The sequence below is a fragment of the Rhinolophus hipposideros genome (genome assembly GCF_964194185.1).
Source record: "Rhinolophus hipposideros genome assembly, chromosome: 12".
NCBI classification, from domain to species: Eukaryota; Metazoa; Chordata; class Mammalia; order Chiroptera; family Rhinolophidae; genus Rhinolophus; species Rhinolophus hipposideros.
In genome coordinates, this window is record NC_138058.1 from 55,763,839 (window position 1) to 55,781,684 (window position 17,846).

Genomic DNA, 17,846 nt, shown 5'->3' on the forward strand with positions numbered 1-17,846 from the left:
TGTCATGCTTTTTGCACAATCAGTACAAAAGTAAATGCAATGGAAAAATGCAAATAACAGCGTTCTATCATGAAAACAGGATTCCCTGAAAGGATCTTAGGAATCCTGAGGGGATTGATTGACCACACTTTGACAATCACTGGACCAGAGAAAGGAGACTAACAGTGGCAAGAGAAAGAGAGCCAGATCATACAAGACTTCATATGTTAAAGATTTTGGACTACAGAGTAACGGGAAGACATGAAAAGTATTTCAAGGAAAGAGGTAAAGTGCTCAGGCTTGCATTCCAAAATGATCATACTCATTGCCAAAATGGAGACTGCATTGAAATGAGGCAAGAACAGATGCTGAAGGAACAGTTAGAAAGCTATTATTGTAGTCCAGGTTCAAGATGACAGCTGTGGCTTGGACTGTCATCAGGTGATCATGAGGGATCAGAAAGTAGGCAGATTTGAAAGACACATTGGTGGAGAAGTAGACAGGATCTGGTGATAGCCTCAGTGTGGAGGATGAGAAAGACAGGTATCAAGAATGACACTGGTTTACTTTGTGCCAGTGATGCCATTAACTGAGAAAAGGAACACTGCAGAAGGAACAAAATGGTGAGAAGCAAAATGATGAGACAGTCATATGGAGACATATGATATCTAAGTCCCTTCTCTTGGGTCTTCTATACTGAGTGTGGCTAGCCTTGCATATTTAACTCCATTTGGCCTGAGCTTTATGGTCTTCTCCTTACACACTCTCCCATACTGGATCTCGTTCTATCCTAAGGTATACAGAAGGCATCTACCTATCTAGTTCTAACCTCTCCTCTGAGTTCCACTCATAAATTAATGTGTTACTTCAGTAGAGACAAACTGGCATGAAGAAGTCAGAGCCGAAATCATCAAACAGAAGCATATACCCAAGGCAGCACAAGTCATTAAAAGGCAAGTAACAGGCCAGTAAGTGGTAACCTAAGAGAGTAGAGATTGGAGTTGAGGAATTTTAGATTTTATGTATAGTTCTATATTTCTTTTTTTTAAACTTATACTTAAGGTGGTAATTATTTTAATATGTTTACAAATAAATTTTCTAACACTTTTGTTTTACTAAAAACATTTTCAGTAAATTTAGCAAGATAGAAGCAACTAAGAAAATGGTCACTACTTTATGTAACAAAACTAGACAGACATCAAATTCTAGCACTTGAAAAGATTATACAAAGAACATTATACATTCAATACTAAAAGCCAATTCTTCAGAAATGTATTCAAGGACATATGTAACACTTGTGTATAACAAAGTTTGTCTAAGAAGAGTGTGGCAGTATATGCAGAAAATTATTTTTCTTTCTTCATCTTTGCTTATTACAATAAGTATATATTAATTTTATTTTTTGACTTATGAAATAACATGTGCTTTGATTTTATGAACAGCAGACACACCAAATAAAATTGAAAAGACTACAACAAATAATCAAATTTTAAAGTCTCATGAGTATTAAAGTCATACTCAGATGCAATAAAACACAAACACCAAAAAAAAAAAAAAAGTTTCACAACTCTTTCAAAAATAACCTTAATATTTTTGAGGAGGGAGTTAAGAAATGAAGGCAAATAGTTTAATGATTCACACATTTTAGGTTAGGTTCTAAATTTTAGTTTTTAAATGAAGACAGAATGTAGTATCTACAATCTATTAAGCCAATGATAGCTTAAATCCAAGATAGAAAATTCAGAAATTCCTTTAATAAAAGAAGTTACTACCTGAAAGGACATCTGATAAATCAATTTCATCTGACTGGACACCAATGCTGCTGTTGTACACATTTTTACAAGAAGAGCCACTCATTTCCAAATCAAAGAGGACTGGATCAAATGGTGAGCTATACAGTCCATATCTGAAAAATAAAATAATGTCCTAATAATTTTCCTGTCAGCCATCTAATTAACAAATTATCTATTTACTTAGTTTTAAACGTTTGATACATGGCAGGAGGAGACACTAACAAGTTTTAACCCATTAAATTCAGTGAATCTCAACTGTATTCCGGGCAGACCCATACTACAAAAGACATGGTTCAGAGACTTAACAAATGTGATTTGAATAAGATGGTAGCTAATGAATCCAGACTGAATCTTCACCTGCAGATTGAAGCCCAAAAGAGAGATATGAGGCAGCCCTACCGCCCCTCTATCACTACACTGACTCAACAGAAAGTACAAAGACTTTGAGTTTAAGTAAAATTTCATCAAAATCATAATTTCAATCTAAACATATTACAAAATCATTGCATTAAATAAAAGAGTTCTTCACATACTGAAGATTGGGCAAGAACTCAAATCTAACCTTTAGCTATTTTTCATTTCATTGTTTAATTCTTAGATAACCTGCGGATGAAGAATACTAAGTAAGGTCTGTAAGTGACTTACAAAATTCCACCTACTACGTTTTCATAACAGAAACAAGAAACAAATTACCTTAAATGCTTCTTCCATTAGCAGGAAATACCACTTTTTCATATCTTAATATAATTAGCCCTCTGAATCACCATCTTTAGGATTTCCATAATTGGTAAAAGGGAAATCATTACAGAAAACGGGGAAAAGAAGCCTTAAGCTAATATAATTTGGAAAAAGGTGAAGTATAAATTAAATATATTTTTGCAAGAAAAATAGTTTCCAAGCACAGCTACATAACAGTTCTGTACCAAGGTGGCATCGTGTCCAGCAAGGGCCATGATCCGCCATTACACATATGAAATACCTCGTCTGAAGCAAAGCCTCCAGTGGCGTCAGCCTGTCCGGTAACTGCCTGGACACGGCAGTAAGCAGCGATGCACAAGCTGCGCTGCAGCCAGCCAAGTCTTCATCTTTAACATAGTTCAGTAAGACAAAATACCAATAGACAGAACCTGGGGACAACAAAAAGCGGTTTTCCTTTCATTCATCTCTCTCTAACCAAGAAAACTGCAGATTATATATTTATCAGTGTTCCCTTTTCCTAGATTTTCTTACAACTTGCAACTTACAAAGAAGAACCAACTCCTCAGAGGACTCTAGGAGGACAATGACTAAGAATTTACAACATGTTTTTTGAGAAGTATATCAAGTCCACAAGTCACTTAGGTATTCAATAACATAAGATGACTGTGCGGGACACTTTACAATGGCTGGAAAAGTGGACAGATGTCTGGGCCTTCAAGACATCCTTCCTGAAATAGTGTGTTTCTCTGTTCTAAACTTTTCAAACACAATGGATGGCATTAAGCTATAAATAGCACACTATAGCAAGTGAGTAGAATTATTCCATACTTCCAGTTAGATACAGACCAACATGGCTTAAAATATAATTGTGATAATGTATTTTAAGACTCTTATGAAATTTGAGATGTCTAAGTATACCCAGAATTTAAGCTCTACTCTAAGAGAATCTTTAAGAAATTGTTTTAAATACAGAGAAATATTAATGTGAGCAACCAAGTGCAAAACATCCTACTCTGTATCACAGAGTTAATAGTTTTATCCAATATATGTTCAAGGTAAATATAAACAGACTATCAAAATTAAGATACTGATATAATACACATTCACTAACTAACTTTGAGAGTTTTTTTTCTGGTATACCACAAAGATCAAATCCTTGTGAAATATATTTCTTTCATTGACACAACTTGTTGAAAGGGTTATTTTTAAGACAAATGATAGAGATGTCTACCAAAAAATAACATTAAGTTTTAAAGGGCAAATCAATAGCCCGTCATATTAACAGCATAATAGCAAAAAACATTGAAAAGTTTTAAAAATCTTCATACACACACACACACACACACACACACACACACACACACACGCTACTGTAGGAGACTGCTTTGTAAATTCCTACTTGAGAACCACATTCATTCTTGAGTGCATTTCTACACTCCTCCAGTGCTGGGAAAAAAAACCTGGCCCTTTTTAGAGAATTTCAGTTGGCCATAGTCCCTACAAATCACACACAATAAATGCAATAAATAGTACACACAATAATTGTACTATTTATGTCATCTATCTGGTACTTACTGACATTTTAGTTTGTGATATTTGATGTATAGTTAGTAAACAACCAAACAACTCAATGATTTTAATGAAATACAGTAAAATATGGATTAAGATAACTTGTTATTTAGACTTGATTCTCCCACTTTTTCCTAGCAATATTACTGAATAGTGATTACCTGCCTAATCAAAATATAACAATTATTTTAAAAAGATAAGCTACAGAAGAAAAGGAGAATTGAGAAAAAATAATTACTAAATAATCCCAAGTATATCGTGAAATATTTCCTATGACTACAGTTATTAGTGATTAAACTAATTTCACATACCACCAGTTGCAGCTGCAGGTAAAAATGGCATATTATCAAGTAAGGCCTTCAAGAGAACAGATCCAAATCCTGGTTGACATGGGTCACATTTGCCATTACTGAAATTTTTAAAGAAAAATTTTAAATACATTGATACTCAAGGTCCAAATTCAACCTAAACACGGTGCCTTACTTTTAAAAATCTTTAAAAATGTATTTATACTGATTACAAGAAAAATCTTCCTTAAAGCCCAATTGACATGCAGAAAGATAGAAGAAATTGATTACACTAAGGGCCTTTGTAACTGTTTTCTTATGCACTGATCGATTCTCCTTATCAAAGGGTTAACAAGCAAGTACAGACAATATTGACTATTAGCTTTTAAACAATTCCCATAGTTTGAGTCTCAGGGTCTAGAGAAAATGATTTGGAGTATCTTATAAATAAGGCTGGTAAGACTTTCATATAACAGGGAACTAGGTCTCAGATGAAGGATCTAAAGACAACCATGGAGAGTAGGAGTGAGGTGGGGATGGAGTTCTCCTTAACAAACTCCCCAAACTGCTACTAGTAGGCAGAGAAGCCTATTACAATTCTTTTATTAATAGATTTATTGAACATGACATTTTCGCCAAAAAAAAAACCCAAAATTATTTCTCAGAATTTCAGTAACCCTCATTAACTTTTGAAAATTTGCTTAAGTTATACATACACTCAACAAGGATCATATAAAACTAGTGACAAAAGATCACCTGCCAAACTGCAAGTGCACCTAACAAAGTATACTTTCAACTTAAAAACAAAACAAAACAAAAACCAACCTAATGCACAAGGCTAGAAATCGGGCACACTTATGGGCTATGCTTCGTCCTGCCTCAAAGAAGCAAACACGTACGATGTCTGAGAGACATTTTCGTGTTTTCGAAAGCAGGCTCTCATTTCCTTCCTTTGTGCTGCAAAACAATAGCAGACATTTAGATTCATCTTGAACTTCCAATCATAACATTCAAAGGGCAAGCATCAGTGGTAAGTAAAATCTTTTAATTATTAACCTTCCAGGTCCATTTGAATGCACTCCAGCTAACCAACAAAGAGTATCCAACACAAGGCTCTGGGCATGTTCTGTGATTTGACCATCATCTGCTTTTCTACAAAGGGTGTTAAGAAGCTTCTCGTGAAATTCTGAAAACTGTAACATGGCACATCGTTGCACTCTACAAAAAAGAAAATATAAATACATTAACAAGCAAAATGAAACAGACTAAAACTATCACAACCTGGTTGGTCATATAATGTTTCATTTTAAATCATGAATATCACAATTAAAAAAAAAACTTTTGAATCTATGTAATTTTACTAACAATTTTCACCCCAATAAATTAAAAAAAAAAAACTTTTGAAAATCTATTACGGTGAAATGTTGGTCTCTGAACTTAAGGTTATGGTATTAAAAGATTTAATATCGTATGTAAGAAATACTTGGCTTGTAGAAAGTTTTAAAAAGAAATGAATTTTACAAAAATGCATTATATTCAGAAAGAGTGAGTAAAGCTTCAAATTACTATATTTATTTACTTCTTCATGCTACAAATATTGTTACTGGTATATACCAAGTAGTACATAGAAACCAGAGATAAACCAATGAAATAGAAAGACAACTTGTACCCTCATTGAGATTACAAGTTCTTAATAACAGAAATGGAAAGCAAACAAAAATTTTCAAGTAAAAGTTCGATTTAAAAATAGTGTGTGTGTGTGTCAGTATGTTTACTGGAAGTCTTCCTTTTTATGTACTTTTATTACTAGAAGAATAACAAGAAAAGGGAATGATTTACCTTTCCTTAGAAATTGAAGTTTTCTTAAATCTTCTAATTGTGACTGACACCTCTTGAAGTAAGTCACAGCCCCGGAGGTTTTCAGATTTACGAGCACCACTTGCATTTTCATTCTTAACACTAGATGATTTTTCCTAAATGTACAAAAATAAGTAATTGAATGAACAAATAATACTTAAAATTATTTACTATTCAAGTTTTCAAATAAAGAACAGTAAGTATGACTGACAAAACAAATTTCAAATTAAAATGATAGCTTTTATCCTATATTCGGTAAATGACTAATTTCGCCCAGAATTGTATTATAGTAGAAGAAAAAGGCAGTTACTATTTTAAAGGCAACAAACATGATTAAAGATTATGATGCCAAAGTCCTGAGTCCAAGTCCCAGCTACAGCACTTACAAGCTATATGAGATAATGCCAGCTCCCTAATTTCTAAGGTTCACAAACTTTCAATATGAAAAATGGAGATGATAATTGCACCTGCTCTGCCTGTTTCAGAGTTATTTTGAGGATTAAATCAGATAAAGTACTCAGAAGTCCTTGAAAAACTGGAAGACCTATGTAAATATAAGATGATTGGTGTTACTGATATTGCTATTGTTTCTTATGACTAACGATGATAAGAAACAAAATCTCCAGAGTTCAGGAAAATCCAAGATCAGGCAATTATGAAGAGACTGCATGGTACACAGGTATTGTAGAAAATCAACCATTAAAACTATAGTTTGTCTAGAAAATCACTTCCCACTTTCTCTTCCTGCACACGCCCAAATGTTTACCCCTGCCCCCCGCAAAAAAGTGGTGAGTACAAGTACAGGACACAGAAACAAACTCGCACACCTAAGGAAATGAGTATTATGGCCTAAAATAATTATAAAGTACCTACTAACAATTACTCCCTACTGAATATACTTTATAAATGTTACATAGTTTGCTTAATTTTAATTCAAAATATTTTCTTCTTAATTATATTTTTTAAGTCACTGTAAAGAAAAAATACAAACAATTGTGTATTAAAAAAAAATCAACAAAGGGTCATACCACTTCCAATAGTGTCAAATCTCATCCACAACATTTAAAACAGCATTGTTAAAAGTTCAAAATAACACTGTTTCATACCTTGCCTGCTGCAACTTTTGCCAAAAGTGAAGCAAGTGAATAACCCTTGTTACTCTGGTGTTTTAGGGATGGAAGCCTTACTACAGGACGTATACCACCATTACAGATCTCATCCGTTCCTCTTTCATTCACTGCTTTGACATGGATTAGAAATGAACGATATTTTCCTCCAGCCATACCTAGAGAGCAGTGCAGAGTAGGATAAATAACTGAATCACCAAAAGAGCAAATTGTTTTTCCTCTTCATAGAGTAAGTTAAATAAAACTCCACAAAAACACACTGGTTCAGAATTTTTTCAAATTATACTGTTTCAGTATAATGTGGCTGTATAACCTTTGTATGTTGGTAGCAAAAGAACAAAAAGCTACAGAATTATACTAACAGCATAAAATTTTGACTGTTATAAACATGTGGCATACTTTGCCCAATGAAGTTATTCATTTTAATGAATATTGTGAACTACAGAAAACCACAAAGGCAAACACTGTCAATAAGACACCCGGAGATAATGATGGCATCCTCATGTGTATCCACCCAAGCTATGCATGCACACACATACTCTAAGATTATAACGTTAAGAGTTGAAAAAGCACAGGCTTTGGGGTCATTGCCTGGTTTTGAATAATGGCTCTGCCATTTATTAGGCATGTGACAGATTAACCTCTATGATTCAGTTCCTTCAAATGTAAAGGAAGAAAAATAGTACCTACCTCAAAGGTAATTAATACACTTAAAACTGTGCATGGCACAAAGGAAGCACTCAATAAATACTGGTTGCCATTATCACCAGTGTATGTTTTATTTTAACTAAACTGAACTAACCTCGTACTATAAAATCTGTATGTAAAAAATATTGCAAAAAACCCTCAAATTAAATATACCCACCAGCAAATCAGCCTATTGCTGCTTCAACAACAATCTTCCTGTAACTAAAAAAAGCTACCTTTTATGTTTGACTGATCTACCTGCCTACTATGCTAGCACTTCACTGTTACACAGTTCTTATTGCTGTATTATCCTATGTTCTAGTAACTAATAAGACCCTCCCTTTCAGTCTTCTTTTTTCAAATTTGTTTGACACATATCATCCTTTTTTGTTCCATACAAATTTGGCAATCATTTTCTCCAGTTCCAAATAATTTTTTGGAAATTTGGTGAGAAAAATAATCATTCTTAGTTAATTCTAAGAAAATTAACACTTTTAAAAGATCATCTTTAGAAATGTATCACATAATTTCATCCTATTTTATCAAAGCCAACATTTTTATTTTCACATAAAAATTTAAGTTTCACGTTCTCATTCAACAAAACTAACTTGTACTCTCAGCAAATATGAGAGATTTTATTAGTTTTGCTCACTATTGTATCCAAGTATGTGGCCTACGACATCATAGGGGCTCAGAAACTGAATGGGATGCAGTCAAGAGAACATATTAAAACTTATATATATCTCCAACCAAAGGTAAATGTGTGAATGTGGACAAACATTATGAAGAGAATGTACACAAATTAAAACAGTTGTAACTGATATTTTTCTTGATTTGGGGAAGGATCTCCACAGCTGATGCCACCTCCAAATTTACTTTAATAATCGAGCTGGGTGTTTTGTTTGTTGGCGTTTTTATTCACCTCTGGGGATACAAAAGCTGAAATAAAAATCCTACTACTGCAATATCTATTATATGTACACCATAGCCAATTATTTTAAAATATACATTAACTGTAATTTACGTTTATGTGAGACACCCAAATCATTACATCTATAGAGTCAAAACTCTTCTGTAAAAACCCTCTTAAGAGAAGATAAAACAATATATTAATACAATAAACACTCCGAAGACACAGGACTCTTAATTGATGGGAAAGGCAAACAATGCCACATCACACAGTGTTCCCTTTCTTTATGCTTTTACAAACAGCACTGAGCCCTCCAGGACAGAAAACTTCTAGGATCAGAAGTCTCACATAACAACACAGTCATTTATGAGAAGAAATCACCTCGGCTACGCGGAAATTGATGGAGTGGCTAATGAAAATCCTAAACAAAACAGTATCTTACTTTTTTGAGATCAGTTTTCTTTTTAATCTATTTTTACAACTGTGGCTTTATTCTGCTTTTGTAAAACATATTACCTTACCTTTAACAAGTTTGGGGCTTGTTAACGTCAACATCCCAGCATGCCCTGATAGATCAAGGCCACTAGCAAGCCATACTGGCCCACACAGAATGTCTTCTTTATGATCTTCTAAAAATGGACATAATCTAAGACCTAAAGAGGAAAATATGTATTTTCTTTTAAGTTAGTTTGTAATTTAAAGTGTAAAGTGTAGTATTTAATAAGCAAATATCCATCCCACTTACATATAATGCCACCACACAAAATACCATAGTTAGAATGTGTTCAAGTTTAAGAATTCACTATCATGTTAAGGAACTATAATCAATTATCTGGTGTACTGTTTGCCATTCCCATTTTATTTACATTCACCTTGATTTTCAAAAAAAAATAGTAAAACCATGACATGATTTCAAATCCCAAGATACTAAAAAACAAGAATTGCAAGTATTAGCGCAGCTGTGTTCACAAAGATGAGCTGAAAGTTAAAGCATATTGCCAAAGCAGAATTATAGGTTATTTTTTAATCATGTTCTTAAAACCAAGTTTTTGCAAGCCATAAGGAAATCTTTGCCCAACATGATGCGTTTGGATCACTACTCCTTTGACTGTCATGGACAACAGCTCTGTTAATTTCACTCACACTGTGATTCCTCTACATCCATGGGCTGCATTTCTTCATTCAAATCAACCAGGGACGGTTTCCCATTTTGTTCCACTTCAATGTTAAGAGCTGGAGACAAAGGAAAGGTGATCTGCCTATCTACTGCTGTTTCTAGAGGATAAAAATATTAGTAAACTTTATTTTGCTTAATATCAATGACTTATGTGCCTAAAATTCTAAAATTTTCTGTTAAACTTGGAATGCTGTGATTTTCATCACAGATGCTATAAAATGATTGTCAGGTAGAAGAAAATTAAATTCAATTAATTGCTTCATACTCTTTTCTTTTAATGGTACTAAAATATTCACCTGAAGAAATAATTTGCTGGTAGCTGAACTCAAGTTCTTAGCCCAGGCTGCAGAACACAAACATCTGCAGTTTTAAAAATACCAATGCCTACTTCCTAGACTCTATTAAATCAGAATCTGTCATGTTTCAAAGGATACACAAAGACAAAAAGTCACACATATACATATAAACACACACATACGCATTTCGGAAATAGGAAATTTTTCAGGTTTCAATGTTTTTACACCTGTTGTGAAGTAACCATTTTACTCTGAAATTATCTCCTGCCTTTTAAATTAACCCTTTAAGAAGAAAGCACTGAGAAGTAACATCTAGTTCCCACTATGCTAAATGTGTACAATCTATTTTAATAACTCAACATATCAAATTCTTAACTTTTAAGAAAATTAAGATAGGTATACTTATGGCATTACATGAAAGGTTGGGTTCCACTAATAATCTTAAAAGAATATGTGACTTCCATAACAAAGTTCTTTTCCCGATTAAGTCTCCTCTTAAGAAGAATAATGCATTAAGTCTAGTAATGCTAAAAGAGAAACTAATTCACAAAGGAATTACATTTTCAAAAAAAGAAAGCATAATTATTCAAATTTATGCAATTCTGAACAATACTGAGTTACTAAAAAGCTCTAAAATATCATCAGCATTAAGTTTTCTCTATAAAACCACCAAAAGTAGAACAAGAAAATAGTGAGGGGAGAGGGGAGAGGGGAGTAAGGGAGTGCAGGTAGGAAAGGAAGGTAAAACCATCACACCTAGATAGCCAAATTGAAAATTAATGATTTTTAAGAAACCAACTACAAGATAAAATCTTCAAATATAAATTTTGGTTCATTCTTACCATTCACTTTCCCTAAGCCTGGAGCTTTATTTTTCAGCAGGGTCACTTGTATCTGTGGAATATTGGTGATGTTTGAGTTCAAAACGAATTTGAATCCCACATGTCCAACCATACAAGCTTTAGGTAGAACCAATTCAAATACATGTTCATCCCAGCTGTTGCTGTCAAATAAGGGGGAAAATGAAAATAAAGCAAAAATCTTTCTTCGGCTATAGCCATGTTATCATTAATATAGCCTTTCACACTCTGATTTTTTAGCCTCCAACAAAAAACGGTGCTTCTCAATGGGATCAAAAGAGAAGATAAGCAGTTCCCAACAGAAGTTAAACTTAGGGCAATTGAATGACCTTACCTCAGAAGTTGACACCTGCCTTGGGAACTATACATTAGTGTAATAAACCCTTGTTTCTTACAATGTGAAGTATTATGCATCAGAATTATCTACAGATTCCTGGGCCCCACCCTTAATCTATGAGTAGGGTTCCAGGAATCTGCAATTTTAAAATAAGAATTTCTTGTATTTTTTTTACACATGTCCATTCTAATTTAAATTATACATACATATGACATATTTAATATATATTAACACATTAACATGTTTCACATGTTTATAAATATATGTGTATCTATATATATGTATATATATATATATATATATATATCTCCAAACCACACTTCTCCAGTAAATTCTAGACTCACATCCAAATGTCTACCAGCCATCTTAAGTTTATCATAAATAAATCCAAATTTCATGATTACCCGCTCTAATCTCAGTAAACAGAAATTCCACTTTCAACTAGCTCAATTCAAAACCTTAGAGTCATCCCTGACTCTTCTCTCTCATACCAGATGTTCAATATGTCAGCATATACTATTCCTTCTATCGTCCAAATTATATCCAGAATAATTATATCCAAATTATATCCAGAATTATATTCACTGCCTCCACCAACTAGCACCATGGTCCAAGCTACCATTACCCTTTCACATGGATTACCTCAATAGCATCCAAACAAGAATCCCTGCTTCCATCACTATCTCCCTAACATACATACCACAAACCACCGGCATCTCTACTCATAAACACAGAAGTCCTACCGTATCCTTCTAACTTATAAATTATATCACATCACTCCTATACTCAAAACCCTCTAACTTCTTCCCATCTTACTTAGTGTAAAAGTCTCACTGGGTCTATGAAGACATTCATGGTCTGATTATCAGCTACGTTTTCTGACCTCACCTCCTACCACCCTCCCCTACATTCACTGCACTCCAACAATGGTCTTTGTGCTCTTCCTGGAATTCATAAAACACTCCTCAGGGTCTTTGTACTTGCTATATGGCCTCTGAATTAAGGTCTTCATGGAAGGCTTTCTTAGGCCCCTTATATTAAAAATATTGTACACATTTTCTCTCTCATTCTCACACAAGTACACACCCAACAACTACTCTATAACCATACTGTTTTAACATATTTCATAGCTTTTGTGACCATGACATAGTAGCTATCTGCTTACTGTCTGTGTGTCCCCACTAGAACGTAAATTCCATGAGTGTCATACTACTAGTCCTACAAGAGTGCCTGCAAAAAACATGCATTTAAATATCTGTTCAGTAAATTTTGCGGACTGAGTTACCAAACTATTTGCAATGCTGGGTTATTCTCACTATTTTACGTACAACTAAGAATATATCAATTCCCAAAACTAAGGTGACAAATGAAAGGAACAAATCTATTAATATAAAAAAGTTCAGAGAAAACAGTAGTACATATAAGAATTGTATGTTGCTTCTGACAAATGTATAATATGGACTTGAAATTAAATACCTTGCAAAAACGTTTTACCTGTCAGTCTGTAGTTTCCAAGTCCGCGTATGCTGAGCAGCATCTCCGTGGTGTTGCTGATGCAAATGCTGAGGATGCCTCCTTTGCTGCTGTTCTTGCTGAACTTCGACCCAGCATGGAGGCACAGTGGCTGAAAACCGTGGAGTCAAAGTCTCAAAGCGTGTTAGCTCCACCAAAGACGTCAAGATGTCAAGGGTGAATGGCTGGTCCACCAATAAATCAACTCCTTAACAACAGTGAATACAGAATTTGAAATAGGTTTCAAAACAAAAAAAAAAGTAGTCTTATTCGTGTTTTAGTCTACTCAATTGCAACATTTACCAAATATCCTGAAAGTTAATAATGTGGGCTAGATATCCACATGCAACTAAAGTAATTAACAGTGACTCCATTACAGGCATAAGAAATATCCACCTTGAATATTTTAAATTATAGAGAGAGTACTTGTTACTGGAGAAACCTGTTAGAAGACACCTGACTGAACTAGTACTAAATTAATAAGGGCAGCAAAAGTGATAGTACTAAAATGGAAGCCAAACTTACATCAGATCAATAATTAATTTTTAGATTGTTATTTACAAAACAAAATGCTAAACATTAGCAAGTACATAACATCTGCCCTTTCAAACAGTGTTTTTCCCACTTTTGTGTTAGTTAAAAATACATTATACCAACATTATAAGAATAACAACTGGCTTCAGAGAGATTAGTTTTCTTTTATAAATACATGTATTCACATTGGTGAACTGTTTAACATTAGAAAAAGATGAAAGGCTGCTGTCCTTGTTCCAATTAACAAAAACAAGTTTTAAAAAAAGACTAAAAGGGGCTGGCCCGGTGGCTCAGGCAGTTAGAGCTCCGTGCTCCTAACTCCGAAGGCTGCCGGTTCGATTCCCACATGGGCCAGTGGGCTCTCAACCACAAGCAGGTTCAATTCCTCGAGTCCCGCAACGGACGGTGGGCAGCGCCCCCTGCAACTAAGATTGAACACAGCACCTTGAGCTGAGCTGCCGCTGAGCTCTCGGATGGCTCAGTTGGTTGGAGCGTGGGCTCTCAACCACAAGGTTGCTAGTTCGATTCCTCGACTTCCACAAGGGATGGTGGGCTGTGCCCCCTGCCAACGAGCAACAGCAACTGGACCTGGAGCTGAGCTGCGCCCTCCACAACTAAGACTAAAAGGACAACAACCTGACTTGGAAAAAAGAAAAAAAAGTCCTGGAGGTACACACTGTTCCCCAATAAAGTCCTGTTCTCCTTCCCCAATAAAATCTTTAAAAAGAAAAAAAAAATTAAAATACAAAATCTGACAGGTTTGCAATATTTTCACAAAGAAAATTTACACAAGTTTTATAAAATTATTACAAGTATACTTCAAACGACATTTTTTCTCAAAGCTTCGAACTTTATAAAGCTGACACTGCATTAAACTGTAAATATTAACAGCATGTCAAGACCCTTCTTTACATTATAGTCAAGCACCATGTAACGACAGGATACATTCTAAGAAATGCGCTGTTGGGTGATTCTGTCGTGCGAACATCAGAGTGCACTTACGCAAACCTCGATGGGATGGACTACTACACACCTAGGCTACATGGTATGGCCTACTGCTCCTAGGCAAGCCTGTATAGCGTATTACTGTACAAAAGAACATGAGATTAAATCAAGCATAAGAGAAAATGATGCAATCGTGAGACACAGTAAACATCAGATGTATAAGACTGCTACAAGAAACAAAGCTTAAAAGTAGCCAATATAATGGTTTTACCTCTTAGGTAACTTCACCAATATTGGTCAACCTACCACAGGATGAAAACCATTTCTTATTTTAATGTTTACAACATTTTCCAACTACTGGAAAAATAATGATAAATAATATACAAAACTAAGCCTGGTAAAAGAATGTCAATATCCCTTCTGATGAACTCTCTCAACAAAGAAATCAAGAGTTGACTACACAAACTGAAATAGTGTTTAAGATGACATAAGAAAGACTCAAAAAACTTTGAACATCACAAGAATTTGCATTTTTTAAAGTATTTACAAACTGAACATCATACCTGTAATGCCAGGACTTGAAGGATTTGATAAAGGCTTGGAACCTTCTGAAGATGGTTCTATTCCTTTAGAAAGAGATCCATCCACTAGTATATCAGCTTCATCAATATCATCACAGGTTCCTCCAATTTGGAGAAAATGAAGCTCACCACCTACAGTGTAGTAAAATTCCATCAACATAGATACACAGAAAATGGGTACACATACAAACGCACACTACTTGGTTAAGAAACTTATTTTAATATCACTCAATACTCAAATAAAGAGGGCTACTAAAGTGATTTATCTCCAAGAATTTAGATATTAAATTGCCAAGGAATTGAAAACTGAAAATTAAAGTGAATTAGGAAAATGGCAAAAACATACTCATGTGAAAAGTCACTTATCTAGTACTTACTATGTGTAAGGCACTAAATGCTTCAATTAATTCATGTAGTCTTCACAAAAAGCATTGAGATAGGGACAATTATTGTGGCCACTTTACAGATAAGGAAACTGATGCATGAGCTACACAGGGATCCACAGCACAATCTCTTAATTCCAGGAGTAACAAAACAGAACAAACATTCTTAATTTTTTGAAGCACTCACAATTAAATTTTATCACAGGAAAAAACTGAAAGTGAACTTAGCAAATTTTTAACACAAAAATTAATAAAAGTATCTTCTAGAAAGACTATTTGGAGATTCACTTCCAGAATTACAGAATAAAGATGATATATCCTCTTCCTGAAAAGCAACTTTATATTAGGTTGGTGCAAAAGGAATTGAGGTTTCTGCAATCATTTTTAACCTTTTAAACTGCAATAACTTTTGCACCAACCTAACATAAGCCTGGACAAAACTGTCATTCAACCAGGATGGGGCAAGCCATGAAAACCATCAGATTCGCTGCTACGGCCACAGGGGGGCTCATTGGATTTCGAGAGCTATCAGTTTAAAGTGCCTCAGTGGCAATAAAAATGAGGCCCATCAACTCCGCTACCTGAAGTCAGCATCTTGTTTACGGCAAGCAAAGCACTAGAAATAACCAGAGATTTAACAGGAGTTAAAAGATGTAAGAGAAACATAGGGGGCTTGGTAAACTCTCCACATATCCTACATTGATCAGAGGTTGTACACATATGTAGCAAAGACTAGATAGGGCCCCAGCACTCAATACATTCCCAGTCAATTAAGTCCCACGCCTATGCAGAAAAGACCTGAGAAGGAACAAGAGATAATAAAAATACATAAAATAAAGTCAGGGCTCACTTGAATACAGCCTTACCAACAAGGTATTTGGGCACAACCATTTATCAAAATCTTTGGCTGAATACTATGTGGACAGAGAGGCAACAATAAGAAACAAGGCTCAAAAATTAAAACCAGAATAGATGACTGGATTAAGAAGCTGTGGTACATTTATACAATGGAGTATTACGCAGCCATAAAGAAGAAAGAAATCTTATCATTTGCAGCAACATGGATGGATCTAGAGAACATTATGTTAAGTGAAATAAGTCAGAAAGAGAAAGACAAGTACCATATGATCTCACTTATATATGGAATCTAAAGAAAAGACTATGTGAATGAACTAATCAGAGACAGTTTTGGGGACGCAGAGAAAAAACCGAGAGTGGTTAGATGGGTGTGTGGGAGGGGGTTGGGGATAAGGGGAAAGGTGAGGGGATTTGGAAGCAGCTGGTAACCACAAGATGGCCTCAGGGTTTTTTTTTTTGAAAATTAATTTGGGGAAGGTATTCTATAATGTTGTAAAGATTTTGTTGGGTATCCGATGGACATGCGTCCTATTTGGGAGACCACCTCACGGATACTGTGGATACCTGATCATGGCATTGTACATCAGAAGCTAAACATTAATGAATGCCAACTATAATTTTATATATATAATGTGATGGTTCAGTGTGAGGTCGGAGGGATAGTGGATGGGGGGAGGGGGGTTCACAGTATGAGGGATATAAATGATGAACGTCTAAGTATTACCTTGTTTTGTACACCTGAAACTAATAAATAAATAAATTAATTTAAAAAAAATAAAAAAAATAAAAAAAAATAAAAAAATAAAAAAATAAAAAAAAAAACCAGAATAGAAAAAAATATGAGGCGAGACATCAGCAACTGCGCACTGCAAAAAAACGTATTTCACAGACTTATTCAGGTAGGTTACCAAACAAACAAAGCAACAACAACCTCCAAAGGAGGGAAATCAGAATCCAGAGTTTCTACAATGTTATTTAAAATGTTCACTATTAAATTAAAAATTACAAGACATGAAAAGAAAAAGTCTTTAAGAAAAAACAAAATCAATGAGAAATATCTTTGTGTACCGGATTTACATTTGGCAGACAAAGACTACAAAAGATACTACTATAAATATTTTCATAGAATAAGAGGAAACCAGGTATGGAGAATTAGGGAACAAATGGTGAAAATGACTCAACAAATAAAGACTCTCAACAAAGAAAAAAATTATTCTAAAAGAACAAAAGGGAAATTCTGGAGTTGAAAAGTAATATAACTAAAATGAATAGTTCACTTAAGAGGCTCAAAGCAGATGTGAGATAGCAGAAGAAAAAAAAATCAGTGAAATAAAAATAGAAATTAACCAATCTAAATAAAAGAAAGAAAAGATTTTTTAAAATGAAAAACATCTCAGAGACCTATAGGTCAGATCAAGTGTAAGGGAATTATATGTAATGGGAATTCCAGAAAAA

General features: G+C 34.4%; 1 protein-coding gene across 17 annotated transcripts in view; it reads right to left on the minus strand.

The window, feature by feature from the left end:
* Positions 1–17,846, minus strand: part of BIRC6 (baculoviral IAP repeat containing 6) — a 211,416-nt gene that overhangs the window by 137,617 nt on the left and 55,953 nt on the right. For 10 of the 17 annotated variants that reach the window (XR_013994673.1, XM_081069476.1, XM_081069475.1 and 7 more), the window contains exons 11-22: positions 15,133–15,282; positions 13,073–13,298; positions 11,224–11,384; positions 10,052–10,183; positions 9,430–9,561; positions 7,291–7,469; positions 6,167–6,300; positions 5,384–5,545; positions 5,153–5,284; positions 4,352–4,449; positions 2,752–2,899; positions 1,752–1,885 (exon numbers count right to left, since the gene is read on the minus strand). Coding sequence is in view for 16 of the 17 variants with exons in the window: in XM_081069476.1 (XP_080925602.1) it covers positions 1,752–1,885; positions 2,752–2,899; positions 4,352–4,449; positions 5,153–5,284; positions 5,384–5,545; positions 6,167–6,300; positions 7,291–7,469; positions 9,430–9,561; positions 10,052–10,183; positions 11,224–11,384; positions 13,073–13,298; positions 15,133–15,282 (1,788 nt within the window). In the remaining variant the exon portion in view is untranslated. The remainder of the gene's footprint in view (positions 1–1,751; positions 1,886–2,751; positions 2,900–4,351; positions 4,450–5,152; positions 5,285–5,383; positions 5,546–6,166; positions 6,301–7,290; positions 7,470–9,429; positions 9,562–10,051; positions 10,184–11,223; positions 11,385–13,072; positions 13,299–15,132; positions 15,283–17,846) is intronic. The other 7 variants (XM_081069477.1, XM_081069485.1, XM_081069483.1 and 4 more) reach the window with 2 other exon arrangements.